The following is an 18,813-nucleotide window of genomic DNA, read 5'->3' on the forward strand; positions in this document are numbered from 1 at the left end:
AAGGAGTATGGAGGAGTATTGAGGAGTATAGAGGAGTACAAAAGAGTATTGAGGAGTATTGAGGAGTATGGAGGAGTATGAAGGAGTATGGAGGAGTATTGAGGAGTATAGAGGAGTACAAAAGAGTATGGAAGAGTATTGAGGAGTATGAAGGAGTATAGAGGAGTATAAAGGAGTATGGAGTAGACCTTGTCTTGTGAGCGGCTGCTGAATCCAGTCGTGGATCTCATTAAGGTGTTCGTCCATCTCTCCTCGTCAGGATCACATTATCGATTACGGACCAGGGAAAGCTGAGATGATCAAATTAGAGCGACCTTCATCCTACTCATGACCTTGTGGTTCTGCTCTGCGTCCCTGTCCAGTCACCTCTGAGGAGGAAGTGCTGCCCGGGGGCGCCCCATATGTCTCCCCAAATCAAGCATCTGTCTCAGTTCCTCTGACTCTCAGCCGCCTTCAAGAATCAGGATATAATCGCAAATACAAACTGCAACATTTCCAGCTCGACTATCTTTTTGTGTCTAGTGTTTATACAGTATTTGTTTGTTTGTGTTGTTTATTTTTGTGTTTCTGACCACCTGTGTCTGTATGTTGGCGCTGTGTGTACTGTCTGTGTGTGGCTGTATGTGTGTGTGTGTCTGTATGTTTGCTTTAGTATGAGTGTGTGTAGGTGTGTGTGTGTGCGTGTGCATATTTGTGTCTTTTTAATCTTCCAATATATCTTGTAGTCTTTGACCGAATCAATTCATTCCATCACCTGAGGGACAATTTCTTGTTTCTTCCTGCGTCATCGTCAAACCAAAGAATCTTTCCCCTCGAAGCTCGAGTCTATTTCGCTCACACTTCCTCCGTGACGCGGTGCCAACGTCATCTCTTTATTTATTCACGCTCAACTTATCGACGTGTCAAACCTCGCGGTGCCGTGTCTGATAAACTCTCTATTCCAGGCATTGTTCCCCCAATTATCGCTCACAACTCTTCCTTTTGCAGGTCGGACAAGTGGGATTTCTTTTCCGAGCTTCATGCTGCATTTATGAGCTTCACCCGAGGGCCCGACCATGATTTGTGTCTCTGCAGGTTTTTGTTTAACTTCAGATGAAAAGTTAAGAGTCAGATTCCCGTCTGAAGTGAGAGAGAACGAAGCCACGAATGTTCACTTGTTCGCTTGATTCATTGTTACCTGAAATGTTTACAACCCAAAATAGTTTTTACCTGTTGGCTCCAATTATCTCAATTGTTTGTGTTTGTCCTCTTTAACCAAACACAATTCAGTTTAACTTTTACAATTGACATGTATAGTCTTCTTTCCTTATCTTATCTTAAACACGTCTTTATATGTAATTAAGGAAGAACGCCAGTGTCATAAAAATATGGAAAAAATTGAGTTTAACATGTTGAGACATTGAATTTTGTTGTTGTTTATTTGTTTTAACTTGACTTAAGACTTCAGTTCAGTCATTTGTATACTTATTTTATTTTTATTCAATAATTAAGATTCAACAATTTCTATAAGAGGTTAAATTTGTTTGCATTTTTAATATTTGAATCTAAAAAAATGCAAGGTTATTAACATGACGATGTCACATGATCATCTGCGCATCGCATGATTGGCTCAAAGTTTGATCGAGTAACTCTGTATTCTTTCACTAATGTCTGTTGATTCTATTACACCAACATTTTGGGAATGAATTGAAAAGGCTACGAATTAAAAACAAAAATTTAATTTAGGTGTTAGACTTGCCAATTTTGGAAGTTATTGAATTCTATCCAAAACACAGAAAAACTGAAGAAGCAAAATAGTTTTTTAAACAAAGTTTGTGTGTTTTTTTTATTTTTTATTATCCTTGAATCACAGCCGAATACCTCAAATGTGAATGAAATATTCAATCCACTCAACATCTTGTTCTCCCCGTGGATAATTCAATGTGTATTTAGCGGGAGGCATCAGATGAAGAAGTGCGTGAATCACTACTGAAATATTAATGTGCGGCCGTGTTTTGTTTAGCGAGTCAGGCACTCGTTCAACTTTCCATGGAGTCAGCCGAGAACCAAACAGACGTGGAATAAGTAAACACTGGCTGGTCATGTGACCCGGCTTCCATCTTCTCTCAGAGAACATCAACACTCTCCTGAGTTTTAAAATCCACATGAAGATGAAGGTCAGAGTTCAGGGCAGTGGAGCAGAAAAAAAAACTGCTGACATAAGCAATATTTTTTTTATATTCACCAAGAGACATGTTTACAATTTGTATTTGCTGAACCAGGGACGCCTGCAGCCGACGTCACAATGTCCAAATGCATGTTTCTTTGATTAAATGTAGACATTTAAGTATTTATAGTTTGTTCTAAAATACAATCCAACACAAGGGTCTAATTATTTCCGCCTCCCTGTTCTCTACTGAGTCTCAATTCAATCACTAAGGGAAAATGTTGGTAAAAGAATGTGCTATTTTCCTTCATCAGTGGTTTAAAACGATCCAAAAGAAAAAAAAAATTCAAATATATAGTTTAATTAGGTTTAAATAATGGGCCTATAAAATAATAGGTTATACTGATGAACACATGGAAGTAGATCGGTGGAATATTGAATATTGAATTTAACATTTGAAAGCTTGAAACTTGGATTGTTTTACTTTTTTTTTAAATAATTGAATTCAATAATTTCTGTTTTTATTGAATAACTTAATTTAACAAATTGTACATCGAAAGATTTGATTTGTTGCCGGTTTTTTAAAACAATTGAATAAAAAATTGGAATATTTTCCAAATTATTTAATATGTTTTTATACACTGTTTAATATTAGTATTTTAATGAATTATAAAAAAAGAAGTTTAAATTTAAAACGTTGGTATAATAGTGCCGCTATGATTGGCTGTCTTGTGTCACTATTATACCAACATTTGTATTAAAAATGAAAAAAAATATTACATTTACAATAGTTTAAATTAGAATATCAATATCTATGTGTGTATAATAATTTGAGAACATGTTTTAAAAGATGTAATTCAACAACTTAAAAAAGGAAAAATGCAACCCTTTAATATATAAATTATATAAATTAATTATTTAAAATATCTTATTTAATGCAAAAGAAAAGTTTCAACATTAAATTGTTATTAATGGATTAATAATTCAATGTAATAATATTTAACTATGTTATTGTTTTACTTGAAAAGCATGAAAGCTAAAAATAATGAACTTTTCTACTCCAGGATGATCCACCGCAGTCAAATAGTTACACACTTCAATCCCACTGATGACAAAACGTGATCGGACATGTAGTCGTGACCACAATCCACGATACTGTGGAAGCTTTTTAATATTCCGAGACGATCCGGGAGAAATCAAGCGCTCGCAGAAACCGACAGAAGTCCATCTGCTGGTGACATTTCTCTGTTTTCTTTGAACATGCATATGGGAAAATTCAAAAGCTTGTCATGTGTGACCTTCAGAAATAACTACACGTGTGTTCAAATGAGATTTTTTGCATGACGGCGGCTCAGTCATCTGATAAATTCATCGGAATTCCGCGGTGTCCGTTTTTTTCCTCTGTCTCTGGAGGACGCAGGAAGTGATGCGTCGCCGAGCGAGTGGAGCTGAAGATTCAACTGACAAACGTTCCAGATCGATCAACTTTTACGGCTGATTTGTGTCGTTGGCTTGTGGGTTTTTTAAGTCTTTTTTGATGGACTTCGAATCTCTCAAGCTACTATGCGTATATTACATACAGAAGATACATAGACGCTGGATCGACCATGACGGCTTGTTTTAACATCTCTGCTCTACTCTGAGTCTCTGGAAAACGACAGTTTGATTGACGACACATGGGTTAACACAGTCCAAGATGTTCTCTGACCAGAGGAGTTCAATTTGTCACGACCTGAACATCATTTTCAAAACAACAAGGTATGCAAGATAAAATCCCTTTGAGATATTTGGGCGGCTTCAACTGCACATTTTCATTGTGGCAAGACAGGATTCTACTCAGAGTCTGGCAGGAAAAAACTGTAAGAAAAGTCAAACCTCCGACAGATCACAGTGTCACTTGAATATCAATGAACGAGATCAGAGTTAAACTATAAAAGTCTCCATGAAGGGATGTTTGTACGGCTCTTTGCTTTTGTTTATTTAATAAAAATATAACTTATTGGAATTACAAGGAGGTCGGGTTTTAAACTTTCGTCTGGTTTTTATTTCTACGTAGCTTGAAATAAACGGTTTATTTAAGGTTCCCTGATAACATCACTGGAGAAAGAGCTTGTAAATGTTTTTTTTTTATTAATCTTTTACTTTTTTAAAACCTTATTCATATCTTTATATTGTAAAATGTATCGATTTAAAAAAAAAAATGTATACACAATAAAATACAATATTTGACATTATAATTATCTTCTAGTTTGTATGATTACTTTATATAACCTTCACTTAATTTAATCTTTTTTTTCCTGAATGTCTTTCTTCCTTTCATTTCATTGTTTATTCCTAGAATTACTTTTCATCTTTGCGATTGTGTATTATAAAGACAATATTATCTGACAGTATATACCGGTCCTGATAATAAAGGATCGATATCTAGTACCAGGTTGGCAGTGATTCTTACTTGAAAACCTTCATTTAAAAGTTGGATAAAAGATTAATTTAACATGTGTTTAGTGTCTAAAGGGTTCTTTTATGATTTCTGACTCATGTGCATGGGATTGAGTTTCAAAATAAAAGTGACAATAAGACGTTTAAATATATTTTGGTGAAGAAAAAAAAAAGGTTGTTGGATTATTTAAGCATCGATATTATTTTAAAAGTTATCAGTTATTAACATATCGGATAAAAATGACAAGCGCTACAATGAGCGCCGTGTTGTCCTCTGACAGGACCAGGGACTTTTAAAAAATGGTCTAGGGACTGGTTTCCAAAGACTGGTCCTCAAAAGTACCAGCCAGCTCCTCACTACTGGTCCTACACCGACATCATCGATTAGTATGAACCGGTTGAACACATCTGGTCTATTTTTTTTTTCTCTCTTTTCAGCGCCTCTCTAATGCCACTTTACGATCGGCGTCGGCCCAAATGATGTGCCGGTGCCGCCGGAGCGAGCGAGCTGGAGACGCTTCAGCTTTTCTGATCCAAGACTCTCTTAATGTGATGGAGGAGCGCCGCTTTCAAACCATGCAGCGGATTTTCAGCGCTCCACTGAGTCGAGAGGCGAGAAGCCAAAACCATTATACGGGATGTGACTCACAACAGAGGGAAGAAATCATGACAGAGCTCAGGAATATTTAGCCAACAGCGAACACATGTGAGGACCGGGGACGACATGAGGCTGCATGTTTTAAACAAAAGGTCAAAATGCTTTTGACTCGTGTCCCATCCATGTAAGTGACTTTACTTGACTTTCCCCAGAGACTCTCTCGTCCCGCAGTTCACCACACATGGTGGTGTGTTGTCCCTCTGCTTAAACGCTGATATCATATCCACCAGAGCGGTGAGGCACTAGCTAGCGGTGCCTCCTAGCACGAGGGTTGTGGGTTAAAAACTCACCTCAGTCAACTCAGAGTGAACCCGATTGTGGTCGTTCCAATGATAAGGGGATACACTGCACCTTCATTGGCATATTTTTTTTTTACCATTATATTATTTAGCTGCGATAAAATCTCATCATTCATTTCATCGTGTGAACAGATCAACATAAATAACAAAAAGATAAAATCAAGAAAATGAAACAAGTTGAAAAATACCCGATACACAACTAAATTACGTGGAAAAAGTAAATTAAAAAACATTTTATACACTCGATTAAAATTGTATTTTATTGCCCAAATGTAAAAAGACTGGGTTAATACAAAACCAAATATAAATTATCCCTCAAAAAACATTGAGTGTCAAAAACTGAGGCCTGTTACGAAAAAAGGATCAGGAAAAATGTACATTCATTTTCATCAATGACTAAATAAAGAATAAAAAACATTCTCCATTTCTTAGTCCATGTATTCTTGTATAGAATCCCTGCAGCCATATCTGCAAAGTTACACATACACACGGTATGAGTTTCCACTGTGATCCAGATGCAACATTCTTTTGGTGTAAAATCTGATTTGTTAAAATACTCTTTCCAGAAAGAAAAGTTTATTTTACTGCAGGATATGTGACAACTGGATCTGCTCGCCTTTATAGACACATCTTTAATTTGTATCATTTATTTGTTTGCATTAAATGTATTCATTTGTTTGATTTTGTGATACAAAGCTCAACATGAATAAAAATGGACAAAAGTTACCAAATTATGAAAATATAATTAAACTTTTACACTACGTTAAAGTCAATATGATTGAATATACTATAGAAATGTAAATACACTGGTTTAACACAAAATCATGCTTGAATTAATTGTCAAAAACTGTGATATAACAGGGGTATTACTAACATTTCTTTAAAAAACATATATATATACAGTAAATGATAAAATGATTTTCTTTAAAAACACGAACCCCCCCATAAAACCTACTTTTTTTTTATTTAAGTGCTAACTATATGTCTACTTTAACTGAAGCCTTTAATTTTGAGCAACATGTTTCTGAACCCACTCATCAAAAAGGCCACATTTTAGACTTAGTTTTTACTCTTGGCCTGAACATTTCTAATGTATCTGTACATGATGTCCATCTGAGTGATCATTCTCTTGTCTTGTTTAACCTGGACTTCATCCCTGAACCTAAGCCTTTGAAAGTTAGGTCTCAGAGGCGTGTCATCTCAGCCGATACTGCAGACAGTTTTTCTGCTATGTTTGACCGTCTTTCCTTTGATGACTGCCCAGACGTGGACAGTTTGATTCACTGTTTCACTGGTCATTGTGTTGAAATACTGGATCAAGTGGCACCTGTTAAATCGAACTTGAAAATTCTGAAAAAACGGTGCCCTTGGACAAATGAAGATCTCCTGAGTCTGAAGAGACTTTGTCGAAAGACTGAGCGTCTCTGGAAGTCTACTAAACTTGAGGTGCACAGACTTCACCTCAGGGATCTGTTGACTTCTTACAATGAGATGGTAGAAACTGCTAGATCTGATTACATCAGAAAACTGGTAGCAGCAAATAGGAAAAACCCCAAAGTTTTGTTTGACACGATTAATTCTCTCGTGTCTCCTGCTCCTCAAATCACGCCTGTCTTCTGTGAAGCTGACAGCAATGCATTGTTGAGATTTTTCATTGACAAAATTAAATTGATCAAAGAGAAAATCTCTCCCCCTTTGTTTGGAACCCCTACTGTCTCTGAGCCCATCTCCTCCTCTTGGTCCTCCTTCACTGCTGTATCTTTGGGTGATATTTCAGCACTAGTGAACAAGATGAAACCCTCCTCTTGCTCAGATGACGTCCTTCCTTGTAGGCTTTTTATCAAAGTATTTGATGTAATTGGCCTCTGGGTTACCAATATGGTGAACCTCTCCCTTTCCACAGGGGTTTTTCCCAATGCATTTAAACATGCCATTGTGGAGCCTCTGCTCAAAAAACCAGGCTTAGACCCAACTGACCTCAGTAATTTCAGGCCTATTTCTAAGCTCCCTTTCTTGTCCAAGATCTTGGAGAAGGTGGTGTCTGAGCAGCTGTCTTTGTTCCTGGATCAGAGCGACATCCATGAGAAGTTTCAGTCTGGCTTCCGTAAACATCACTCTACGGAGACAGCTTTATTGAAAGTGTCCAGTGACATCATGATGTCGGCTGACTCGGGTAAATTCACTGTTCTGGTTCTCTTGGATCTGTCCTCAGCCTTTGACACAGTTGATCACCAGATCCTGCTGAGAAGACTGAGGGATGAAGTGGGACTGTCTGGGTCTGTGTTAGAATGGTTCTCATCTTACCTTTCTGGGCGCATTAGTGTATCTGCCAATCAAATGAGGTCTGAATCGGCAGATCTGTTGTGTGGAGTCCCTCAAGGTTCTGTTCTGGGTCCTTTATTGTTTTTGCTGTACTTGATTCCCCTCGGTAAAATCATTCAGAGATTTCCAGATGTTTCTTATCACATTTTTGCTGATGACATCCAGCTCTACTGCTCTTTTGACCCAACTGAGCCCCAAAGGCTGAACAGCTTAGTCAATTGTTTGCTAGAAATCAAACAATGGCTGAGTGAAAACACTCTACAGCTAAATGTGGACAAAACTGAAACTCTGGTGATTGCTCCTGATGATAAGATTCCAGGATTGAGTCAGTACTTGGGTGACTTAGGTCAGTCTGTCAAACTGAGCCTGAGAAACCTGGGTGTTGTATTTGATAAAGACATGTCTCTTGTTCGACACTGCAGAAAACTGACCAGAAACTGTTTCCTTCAACTGAGAAAAATCTCTAAACTTAGGAAAATGTTGTCGGAACATGATCTGGAGCTTGTAATCCATGCGTTTGTTTCTTCTTGTCTGGACTATTGTAACAGTTTGTTTTCATGTCTTAACAAGAAGGATCTGTCTCGCCTGCAGTTGATCCAGAACTCTGCAGCGAGAATTCTGACCCGCTCAAGTAGGAGAACTCACATCTCTCCGATCCTTAAAACTCTTCACTGGCTTCCAGTTTCTTTCAGGATCAACTTAAAATTCTGGTTCTTACTTTTAGATCTATTCATGGTCAGGCTCCTCCTTACATCACTGATCTGATCCAGCCTTACACCCCAGCTCGGGCTCTGAGGTCTGTGGATCAGAATCTACTTATGGTTCCTCGCACACGGCTCAGGACCAGAGGAGAGAAATCTTTTCAGGCTGTTGCTCCTAAGCTTTGGAACGATCTTCCTCTCTCTTTGCGCTTGATGGATCTACTGACTCCTTTAAGAAACACCTTAAGACGTTTCTATTTGTTCAGGCTTTTCCTTGAATTTCTCGAACTCCTGTGTTGTTCTCAGTATTATCTTGATCTTTAAAGTATGTACTTTTTTGAGTATTGTTTTGATTGTCTAAGCGCTTTGTGACCCTGGTCTCGAAAAGCGCTATATAAATAAATATTACTTACTTACTTACTATGTCTAGAATCACTGCAGTCATGTCTGCACAATTACACATACACACAGTTTGACCTGCAACATTCACTGAAAAATCAGATTTGGTAAGAAAAAAAGTAAAAAGAGGGGTGTTTGATCGCACATGAAAATGTGCCAACTGGAGCTCTTTTGATGAATCAGCATTTTAGTCCGAACCATGTGTACTTCTGTGGCTCTCGGATGTATCAGACTCCACTCTGGGTTCCATTCCTCAAACGCTCTGGCCTTGATTAAAAAGCTCCGTGTCGTATTTGCTTTCATCAAACGTCAAACGCCACATCAGATAACAGACGGAGGATATGAACCTACAGACATGTTTCCACGAGACGTGACCTTGACCCGCAGATCAGAAGACCTCCCGGTGGTCTACCAGCTCCAGTCCATGCGGGCAGTTGATCTTCGCGCCGCTGCCTCGCCTAAAGATCGTCCGATTCTCTCGCTGACGTTCGCCTCCATGCCTCGCCCGCGGTGGGCCAGTAAACAAACAACTTCTTCTTCGCTTATGTGAAATTATTAGTGCAGCTCATTTGGTCGACGTCGCTGCAGGACGTTCCTCTCTTGCTTTTATCGTCGACAGCTCGATATCTTCACACAGATCACTCAAGTTTGAGGAGTGATTTATCTCCAAGTGTCCGTCACATGACTTTGAATGATGTTTGATAATTGTATTTGTTTGATAATGACAATTGTATAAATATTTAGTATTAAACTGTAGTAAAATTTTCAGAGTGAAATAAGTGAATAATTATTTTGAAGAGAATATAAATCTTCTCCAAACGAGAACCACGACTAAACCAAACCCAGAAATCAAATTAAAAAGGGGGATTTTATTTTTCAATTGGTACAATACGATTATTCTCTTTCTGCTCCTTTATTTGATTATGGTCGAAGCCTTGAAGCCACTGCTCATAACTCAGGTTACATTTATAATTGTGTTACGATAACTGGATTATTTACAACGTAGCGTCAATGAAATCACGATGTTGGATTTTCTCATGTCTATGAGATCATTTTAAATAATATACAAATATATTTAAGGAAGCATTTGTGTGTTAAACCATTATTAATAATTGAATGAAATTATAATTTTGTTTTTATATTTATTATTATTAAATTACAGCTTAATGTGAGACATGAGGGATAAACAGTAATGAATTAAAAATAAATCGAAATATAATTAAAAAAATAAATACAGAATTAATAAGTTGAATATGTATTTTGAGCTGCATGTACTTTGGATTTAAAAAGAAAATGAAATACTCATAAATAAACAAATAAATTAAAATTGTATTAATAAAATGTAAGTTCTGGTGTATTTAAAATAACAGGTATGCACTTCATTAAATACAAATGAAAATGTTAACTGTAATATTATTATTGATTCATTTAATTATTGATTAAGTAAACAAATTAAAGTTTGTATAATTATTAACATGTTGACTTGAGTTTTGACAGTAATTAAGAAAACTCTAAAAACAAGACACTGAAAAGCGAACCTCTCATCCGTCACGAGCCGCGGTGACTTTATCTACTGTAAGTCATGGCTGCAGGGTGTCGGTTGAACGCCACGGAACAGGCGAGCGCTAATGTTTTGAGCCAGCAGGCCAACGGAACAGCACAGCTCTGGTGTTCTCATGAAAAGTTAACGACAAGATTCAGGGCTTATCGTCGTGCTCGGAGAGGACTCGGGGTTCATTATTACAGGCCGGGGGGTTGGGTTAGTCTGCGATTAGTGTTCCATATCTGATAGGGTTACAAACCACAGGTCAGCACCGACAACTGTCCCGGTCACTGGATACATGAGGCGGTGGACATGAAGCTGGTGTGTTTGTTTGGTTGTTCGCCGTTAAAACTCTTGTCCGGGTCCAGATACGATCTGAATACGTGTCTCGGTTAGAAACTTCCATCTGTATCATTCCTAGTCTTCAACTTCTAAAAGTCCTGGTCTTCAACTTCTAATAGTCCTGGTCTTTAACTTCTAACAGTCCTGGCCTTCAACTTCTAACAGTCCTGGATTTCAACTTCTAACATTCCTGGCCTTCAACTTCTAATAGACCTGGTCTTCAACCTCCAATAGTCCTGGTCTTTAACTTCTAACAGTCCTGGCCTTCAACTTCTAACAGTCCTGGATTTCAACTTCTATTAGTCCTGGTCTTCAACTTCTAGCAGTCCTGGTCTTCAACTTCTAATAGACCTGGTCTTCAACCTCCAATAGTCCTGGTCTTCAACATCTAACAGACCTGATCTTCAACATCTAATATTCCTGCTCTTCAACTTCTAACAGTCCTGGTCTTCGACTTCTAACAGTCCTGGTCTTCACCTTCTAACAGACCTGATCTTCAACATCTAATAGTCCTGCTCTTCAACTTCTAACAGTCCTGGTCTTCGACTTCTAACAGTCCTGGTCTTCACCTTCTAACAGTCCTGGTCTTCAGACTATTAGTCCTGGACGTCAACTTCTAACAGTCCTGGTCTTCAACTTCTAATAGACCTGGTCTTCAACCTCCAATAGTCCTGGTCTTCAACTTCAAACAGCCCTGGTCTTCAACTTCTAACAGACCTGATCTTCAACATCTAATAGTCCTGGTCTTCAACTTCTAAGAGTCCTGGTCTTCAACTTCTAACAGTCCTGGTCTTCAGACTATTAGTCCTGGTCTTTAACTTCTAACAGTCCTGGTCTTCACCTTCTAACAGACCTGATCTTCAACATCTAATAGTCCTGCTCTTCAACTTCTAACAGTCCTGGTCTTCGACTTCTAACAGTCCTTGTCTTCACCTTCTAACAGTCCTGGTCTTCAACTTCAAATAGACCTGGTCTTCAACCTCCAATAGTCCTGGTCTTCAACATCTAACAGACCTGATCTTCAACATCTAATATTCCTGCTCTTCAACTTCTAACAGTCCTGGTCTTCGACTTCTAACAGTCCTGGTCTTCACCTTCTAACAGACCTGATCTTCAACATCTAATAGTCCTGCTCTTCAACTTCTAACAGTCCTGGTCTTCGACTTCTAACAGTCCTGGTCTTCACCTTCTAACAGTCCTGGTCTTCAGACTATTAGTCCTGGACGTCAACTTCTAACAGTCCTGGTCTTCAACTTCTAATAGACCTGGTCTTCAACCTCCAATAGTCCTGGTCTTCAACTTCAAACAGTCCTGGTCTTCAACTTCTAACAGACCTGATCTTCAACATCTAATAGTCCTGGTCTTCAACTTCTAAGAGTCCTGGTCTTCAACTTCTAACAGTCCTGGTCTTCAGACTATTAGTCCTGGTCTTCAACTTCTAACAGTCCTGGTCTTCACCTTCTAACAGACCTGATCTTCAACATCTAATAGTCCTGCTCTTCAACTTCTAACAGTCCTGGTCTTCGACTTCTAACAGTCCTGGTCTTCACCTTCTAACAGTCCTGGTCTTCAGACTATTAGTCCTGGACGTCAACTTCAAACAGTCCTGGTCTTCAACTTCTAATAGACCTGGTCTTCAACCTCCAATAGTCCTGGTCTTCAACTTCAAACAGTCCTGGTCTTCAACTTCTAACAGACCTGATCTTCAACATCTAATAGTCCTGGTCTTCAACTTCTAAGAGTCCTGGTCTTCAACTTCTAAGAGTCCTGGTCTTCAACTTCTAACAGTCCTGGTCTTCAGACTATTAGTCCTGGTCTTTAACTTCTAACAGTCCTGGTCTTCAACTTCTAACAGTCCTGGTCTTCACCTTCTAACAGTCCTGGTCTTCAGACTATTAGTCCGAGCAACAGTGGTGAGAAAACCTCCTTTTAAAAAGCACAACCCTCGAGCAGAACAGGACTCAAGAAGAGAAACATGGGGGTGGAGAGAGAAGGCGAGGTTATGATCAATGTTTGATTCAGTGAAGGTTATTATGCTTCATAACAATAGTTCAGCAGGAACTTTAATCAAACGTAAACAGTAAAAAACACATCCAGACAGTCTTGAATCTTTCAAAAACGTCTCATTACTGTAACACCTTGTTCTGCTCTGAGCCTGCACAACGTCACATGACATCATCATGAATATGACTTAATTGAGAGTGTCTGCTCCAATCTAGATCGGATAGTTACCTGAGGCTGTCTTTACTCTGTGGCGTTTCCATAGCAACCAATTAAACTCCACAAACAAGTCAATTAGCAGCTCCGTAATATCAGCAGATGGTTATTTAAAGCAGCATCATAACACCGTCAGAGACATCTTCCCTTTAATGGATCCAATAATATAAATATTATAAATAATAGTGATGGTATTATTGACGCACCAGAGAGACGGAAAGCTTTACGCTGCTATATTTTAATTTAATTTTGTAAAATTGAAAACATGAACAAATTCAAAAATGTATTTTTTATAAAAGAAATAATACACAAATAATACTGACAGAACATTTAGAAAGCTGTGATTCATCTTGGGAACAAAATGCTAAAAAGAAACATACATATTTTTGCCATTTTGTATTACTCTTATTATTTTATCAAATCATTATCATGAAATTATTATCTAATAGACAAAAAAAAAAATTCTAAGGATATAATGAACTTGTTTCCTGTTTATATGATTCATGTTTTAATAAAATAATAATCGAAGTAATAACGATTAATCTTTTAAATACAAATAGATTTAAAGCAAAAAGGGCAAAATTACATAAGTAAGACATACAGTACATAATACAACACTTAATGTTAACGGAAACGTGCTGATGAAACAGTATGTTTTAGATTAACAAAAAATTAAATTGAAATAAAAAAGACAAGAATAATAATCATAACTTGAATAATAAATTCAGGTTGGAAATGGTTTTTAATGGTATAGTTTAGTTTCAAAATAATAACAATATTAACATTATATCTTAATTAACTGTACTACACTAAATTTGCATGAACTTAATACATTAAATCAAAACCAACTTCTCTATTATCAATGTAGTGGACAGTAATATTTCTGCAGATGGTTTATGTCCGAATAATTCTCTCAATCTTGGTCAAAATGTAAATTTAAATTGAGCGAAAAAAAACGGCAATAAGTTCAATGAAATGTGTCGCCACGTTCTAAAAATGACTATATAAACGCAAACTAGAAGATGCTTGTGTTGTTGCGACTGTTTTGTACTGAAACCGAACTGATCCGCCCTCCCTGTCCATGACTGGGACACATTGTCCATGAACGCATCACTAGTTTCCTTTTTTCAATCTCCATATACTTTTAGACTTTTTTTTAAAAATTTTATAATAAGTTTGAGGTGACGCCATAAATGACCAGAATCTGAAAAAGTTTTTGATGTTAACTATTAAACTAGTATTTGGAATGAAAATATTTTCTTTTTTTTTTAAGGAGATGAAGTGACTTCGCATCCGTGACGTCATTACCTCCGCTTGACTTCACAAGAAGTTGCGCAGAGAGACATAAAAAAAAACAAAGTTTCGCTCTTACCTATGGTGGTAATTACGGTAATGGCGAAGTAAAAAGAGCCGGTGAACTTCCACTGGAATCCGGCTTTGTGCGGCTTGAGCTCCAGGACCACCTTCTCCAGCTTCTCGAAGTCGTCGTTGCTCAGGTTGAAGTTGTCCAGGAGCCTGGACCTCCTCAGGCTCAGCTCCTTCTTCTGGCTGGTCTCCTCGTCGGACTCCAGCGCGTCGAAGATCGCGGCGCCCACCACCAGGTAGGTCAGGGTGCACACGATGAGGGCGAGGGTCCGCACGTTCTGCCTCTTCATGGTGCTCGCTGTCAGGGGGAGAGGCGGCTGGAGGGCGAGGGTCTGGAGGACGGGGAGCTGGGCTGGCTCATGGCTGAGCTGCTCTGGTGGATCTGAGGACTTTTGAGGAGCTGTTCGTTCAGCACCAGCCCCGCCCACCGCAGGGATCCCCCCCCCCCCCCGCCCCCCACCTCACCGCCCCCACCCCTGGTGACGTCACCCGAGACGTCACAGGTGGACGCGTGCCCTGAAGTCACAACAAGATTGTCAACGAACACATTTGTCTTTATATGTTCGAGTCACGTTTTTTTCTATAGTGTATTGTTTGTTGCAACAATACAATCATCCTGTTGAACGTTTGTTTTTAAGTTGTTTTAACTAGTTTTTAACCCTTTTTATTAATCTCAGGGTCAAAGAGGCACAGAGACAAAACAACATTTGTTTTCAGACCTTCGGGTCACTTTGACCCTGAGCTCTACAATTTATTTATCTATATATATATTTTTTTTTATTATTAATTATTATTATTATTATTATTATTATTATAAGTCATAGTAGTAGTAGTATTGTTAACTTGCTGTATTCCCTTAAAATCTACTACTTATCGATGTTCTTACATTATTAATATTATTATTAATAATTGTTTACTACTATTTTTTAAAGAGGTGTTATTTATTTATGATTTTTATTTATTATTATTATTTGCGTTAATTATGATTGTAAACTTGTTAATATGTATTATTAGTCATTTATTTTTATAATATTATCATTATTATAATTATAATTAGAATGGTTATAATTATTATTAATATCATAGGTTATGATTGTTAACTTTATTTTTCCCTTAAGATATACTATTTATTCATCATTTTTCTATATTATTATTATGATGATGATTATTATTATTACTATCATTATAGTTTTATATTGTTGACTTGCTTTTTCCCTTAAGATATAATATTTATTCTACACTTTTCTATATTATTATAATTATTGTGATGATTATTATTATTATTATCAATATAGTTTTATATTGTTGTTGTTGACTTGCTCCCATTAAGATCTACTTTTTTTTTTTTCTGTGTTTGTTATTTTTGTTTATTCAACAATTAAATATCATTTATTTATTAATATTGTATTAATGTTGTTTCAATAAACGTTGATTTGGTGAGTGTTCTTTTTATTATTTATTTCATCTCTCAAAAGCAATTGTTCCACAGATGACTCCTAAAGTTAATAAATAAATATGTAATTTACTGTCGCTCTGATGTGGTTTGATGTGTTTCAGGTACCTCAGACAACACAATGGATACCACAAACACATTTGTTTTCAGGCCTCCAAGTCAACTTGACCCCCAGATAAGACAAGGGTCAAAGGCTTTAAATTAAAATGTGATGTTAATTGTGTTTTTTAATGTTATGCTTTTCACAGTTCAGAGGTAGAAAACAAGCTTAACTAACTTGACGGACCTGCAGCATCTGTTCAAACTTGCGCGTCGACTCCGTGGCTCGAATCAAAGGCCGATTGATCCGGTTCAATCTTAAGTTGCTCACCGTGAGCCGATCCCAAAAATAGCTCAGGCTTCGATAAACAGGTCAGCGGAGTCGAGCGTGACAGAGCCGGAGTGTAAATCCTCCAATCATACGTTGAAGTGCCGCCAGCTTGGCTGTGGATCAATACGTCAATGGATCCATGAGTGAATCGTGTGGCCTTTGAGACCCGATCTGTGGAGTGTAAAGAGCAGCATCGACGGACCTTCCTTCGCTCCGACCATACATACCAGATGAGATACTGTCACATGTGAAGGAAACCAGGCGAGAATTCATGATTTTTATTCAAGTGTTTCATCCTGGCCATGCTTTACACTGTCAATCAGAGCACACGGAACGTGTAGGTTTACTCCACCTTCCTCTTGAATTATCGTTTAAAAAAGCTTTAGTCGTCAGTGTGTTCTGAAGTGGTCCTCGTTGTTCAGGAGATGTAGTTGATGGTTCTGACCCATCGCACCAGCCCTGTCAATCATTAATGCCATTCAAGATGGCTGCCGCTCCTCATCTCTGAGGTGTCTCCTGAAAGTTTCACCAATAAAACTCTAAATATCTAAAAAAAAATCAATTCCTGTAAGTAGAAGTTTTGCTTTCATCCAAAACTTGAGAATAAAGGAGATCAACTTCCCATGTGGCATTTAGATAAATATAATAATATATAAATATAGTGTTACATTTCTAGAAAGAAATCCTTCAAATCAAATGATATAAGCCTTTTTTCATGTAAATTCGTGAATACATGTTTAAATATTGTTAGAAATATAGTTAAAATCAAAATGAATATGAAACAAATAAATTCAATATAATTGATTGATTGACATTCCTTTATCCTTCATATATTCGTTATCATTAATTGGGAATTTTTGTTGCCGTTTCACATATAAAAATGTAATAATAATGAATAAAACATTATAAATAACAAGACAATAACCAGTTATAGAAGTACAGACAACGGGGGCAAATATCTACTTAATAAGAATATAATAATAATAATGGATACCAACATGTTTTTAAAGGTTTGTGTTCCTGATGATTCTCCCGAGGCTCCATCTTCAGCCGCTCTGTGGTTGTTATTTCGTGCTCAGACACAAAAGTGACATTTCCAGCCGCGGCACCGAGGAAGACTCGTCCTCACTCATCTCTTATCGTATCAATCCACTCTTAGATCTCGTCTCCCTCGGCGAGGCTCGAGGCGGATTCATTCAAATAAACATGACGTTTTATGGTGCTTTCCAGTGTCAGGTGTGTGTGGACCACGTGTGGAACCGCAGCTGTGGTCGTCTGGTTGTGTCCATGTGATCATCGGAGTCGAGGCTGGACCGTCATGTACAGTGAGAGTCTCTGCGACTGTAGACGTCGATGGTCGTCCTCCTGCGGTCTCATGTTGTGGCCTCTGAAGGCTGAGTAAACATTACTGGAGAGCACGTTACATAATCTGATGATCCGAGGACATCAAGGCGATGCCACAGAGACGGATTCCCACCCGAACCCTCCCTCGACTCCTCACCCGGCCTCCTCTCTAGCAGCAAAGCATCCTGGGAGGCCTGGCCTTCAGCAGCATACATCTCATTACATGAAGTTCAACACGACCCGCAGCTTCCTGCTGACATTCAATTAAAGCGTTTTCTTTTCACCATCGTTGGCTCTTCCTTCACACTCCCCCTGCTGCTGTGTGGTTACAGCTTGATGATCGTCTGCTCCTCACACACCTGTGAGATGATGATGACGATGATGAAGATGATGAAGATGATGATGATGAAGATGAAGATAAAGATGAAGATGAAGATGAAGATGAAGATGAAGATGAAGATGAAGAAGAAGATGAAGATGAAGATGAAGATGAAGATGAAGATGAAGAAGATGATGAAGAAGATGATGATGATGATGATGATGATGAAGATGAAGATGAAGATGAAGATGAAGATGAAGATGAAGATGATGATGAAGATGATGATGATGATGATGATGATGATGAAGATGAAGATGAAGATGAAGATAAAGATGAAGAAGAAGATGAAGATGAAGATGAAGATGAAGATGAAGATGAAGATGAAGATGATGATGATGATGATGATGATGATGAAGAAGATGATGATGATGATGATGCTGATGATGAAGATGATGATGATGAAGTAGAAGATGATGATGATGATGATGATGATGATGATGATGATGATGATGATGATGATGAAGATGATGATGATGATGAAGATGATGATGATGATGATGAAGTAGAAGATGATGATGATGACGACGATGAAGAAGATGATGATGACGATGATGAAGTAGAAGATGATGATGATGATGATGATGATGATGATGATGATGATGAAGATGATGAAGAAGATGATGACGATGATGAAGAAGATGATGAAGAAGATGATGATGATGATGATGATGATGAAGATGATGATGACGATGATGAAGTAGAAGATGATGATGATGATGATGACGACGATGAAGAAGATGATGATGACGATGATGAAGAAGATGATGAAGAAGATGATGATGATGATGATGATGATGATTATGATGATTATGATTATGATTATGATGAAGATGAAG

The 18,813-nt window shown here is 37.8% G+C and overlaps 1 protein-coding gene across 1 annotated transcript in view; it reads right to left on the reverse strand.

The window, feature by feature from the left end:
- The window catches only part of kcnk3a (potassium channel, subfamily K, member 3a), a 40,935-nt gene extending 26,166 nt beyond the window's left edge, over positions 1-14,769 (reverse strand). The window contains exon 1 of the mRNA XM_087806200.1: positions 14,439-14,769. Within this exon, the coding sequence (XP_087662326.1) occupies positions 14,439-14,721 (283 nt within the window). The 5' untranslated portion in view covers positions 14,722-14,769. The remainder of the gene's footprint in view (positions 1-14,438) is intronic.
- Between the last annotated feature and the right edge of the window lie 4,044 nt (positions 14,770-18,813).

This window comes from Callionymus lyra, chromosome 13 (genome assembly GCF_982586985.1).
Source record: "Callionymus lyra chromosome 13, fCalLyr1.hap1.1, whole genome shotgun sequence".
Taxonomy (NCBI): domain Eukaryota; kingdom Metazoa; phylum Chordata; class Actinopteri; order Syngnathiformes; family Callionymidae; genus Callionymus; species Callionymus lyra.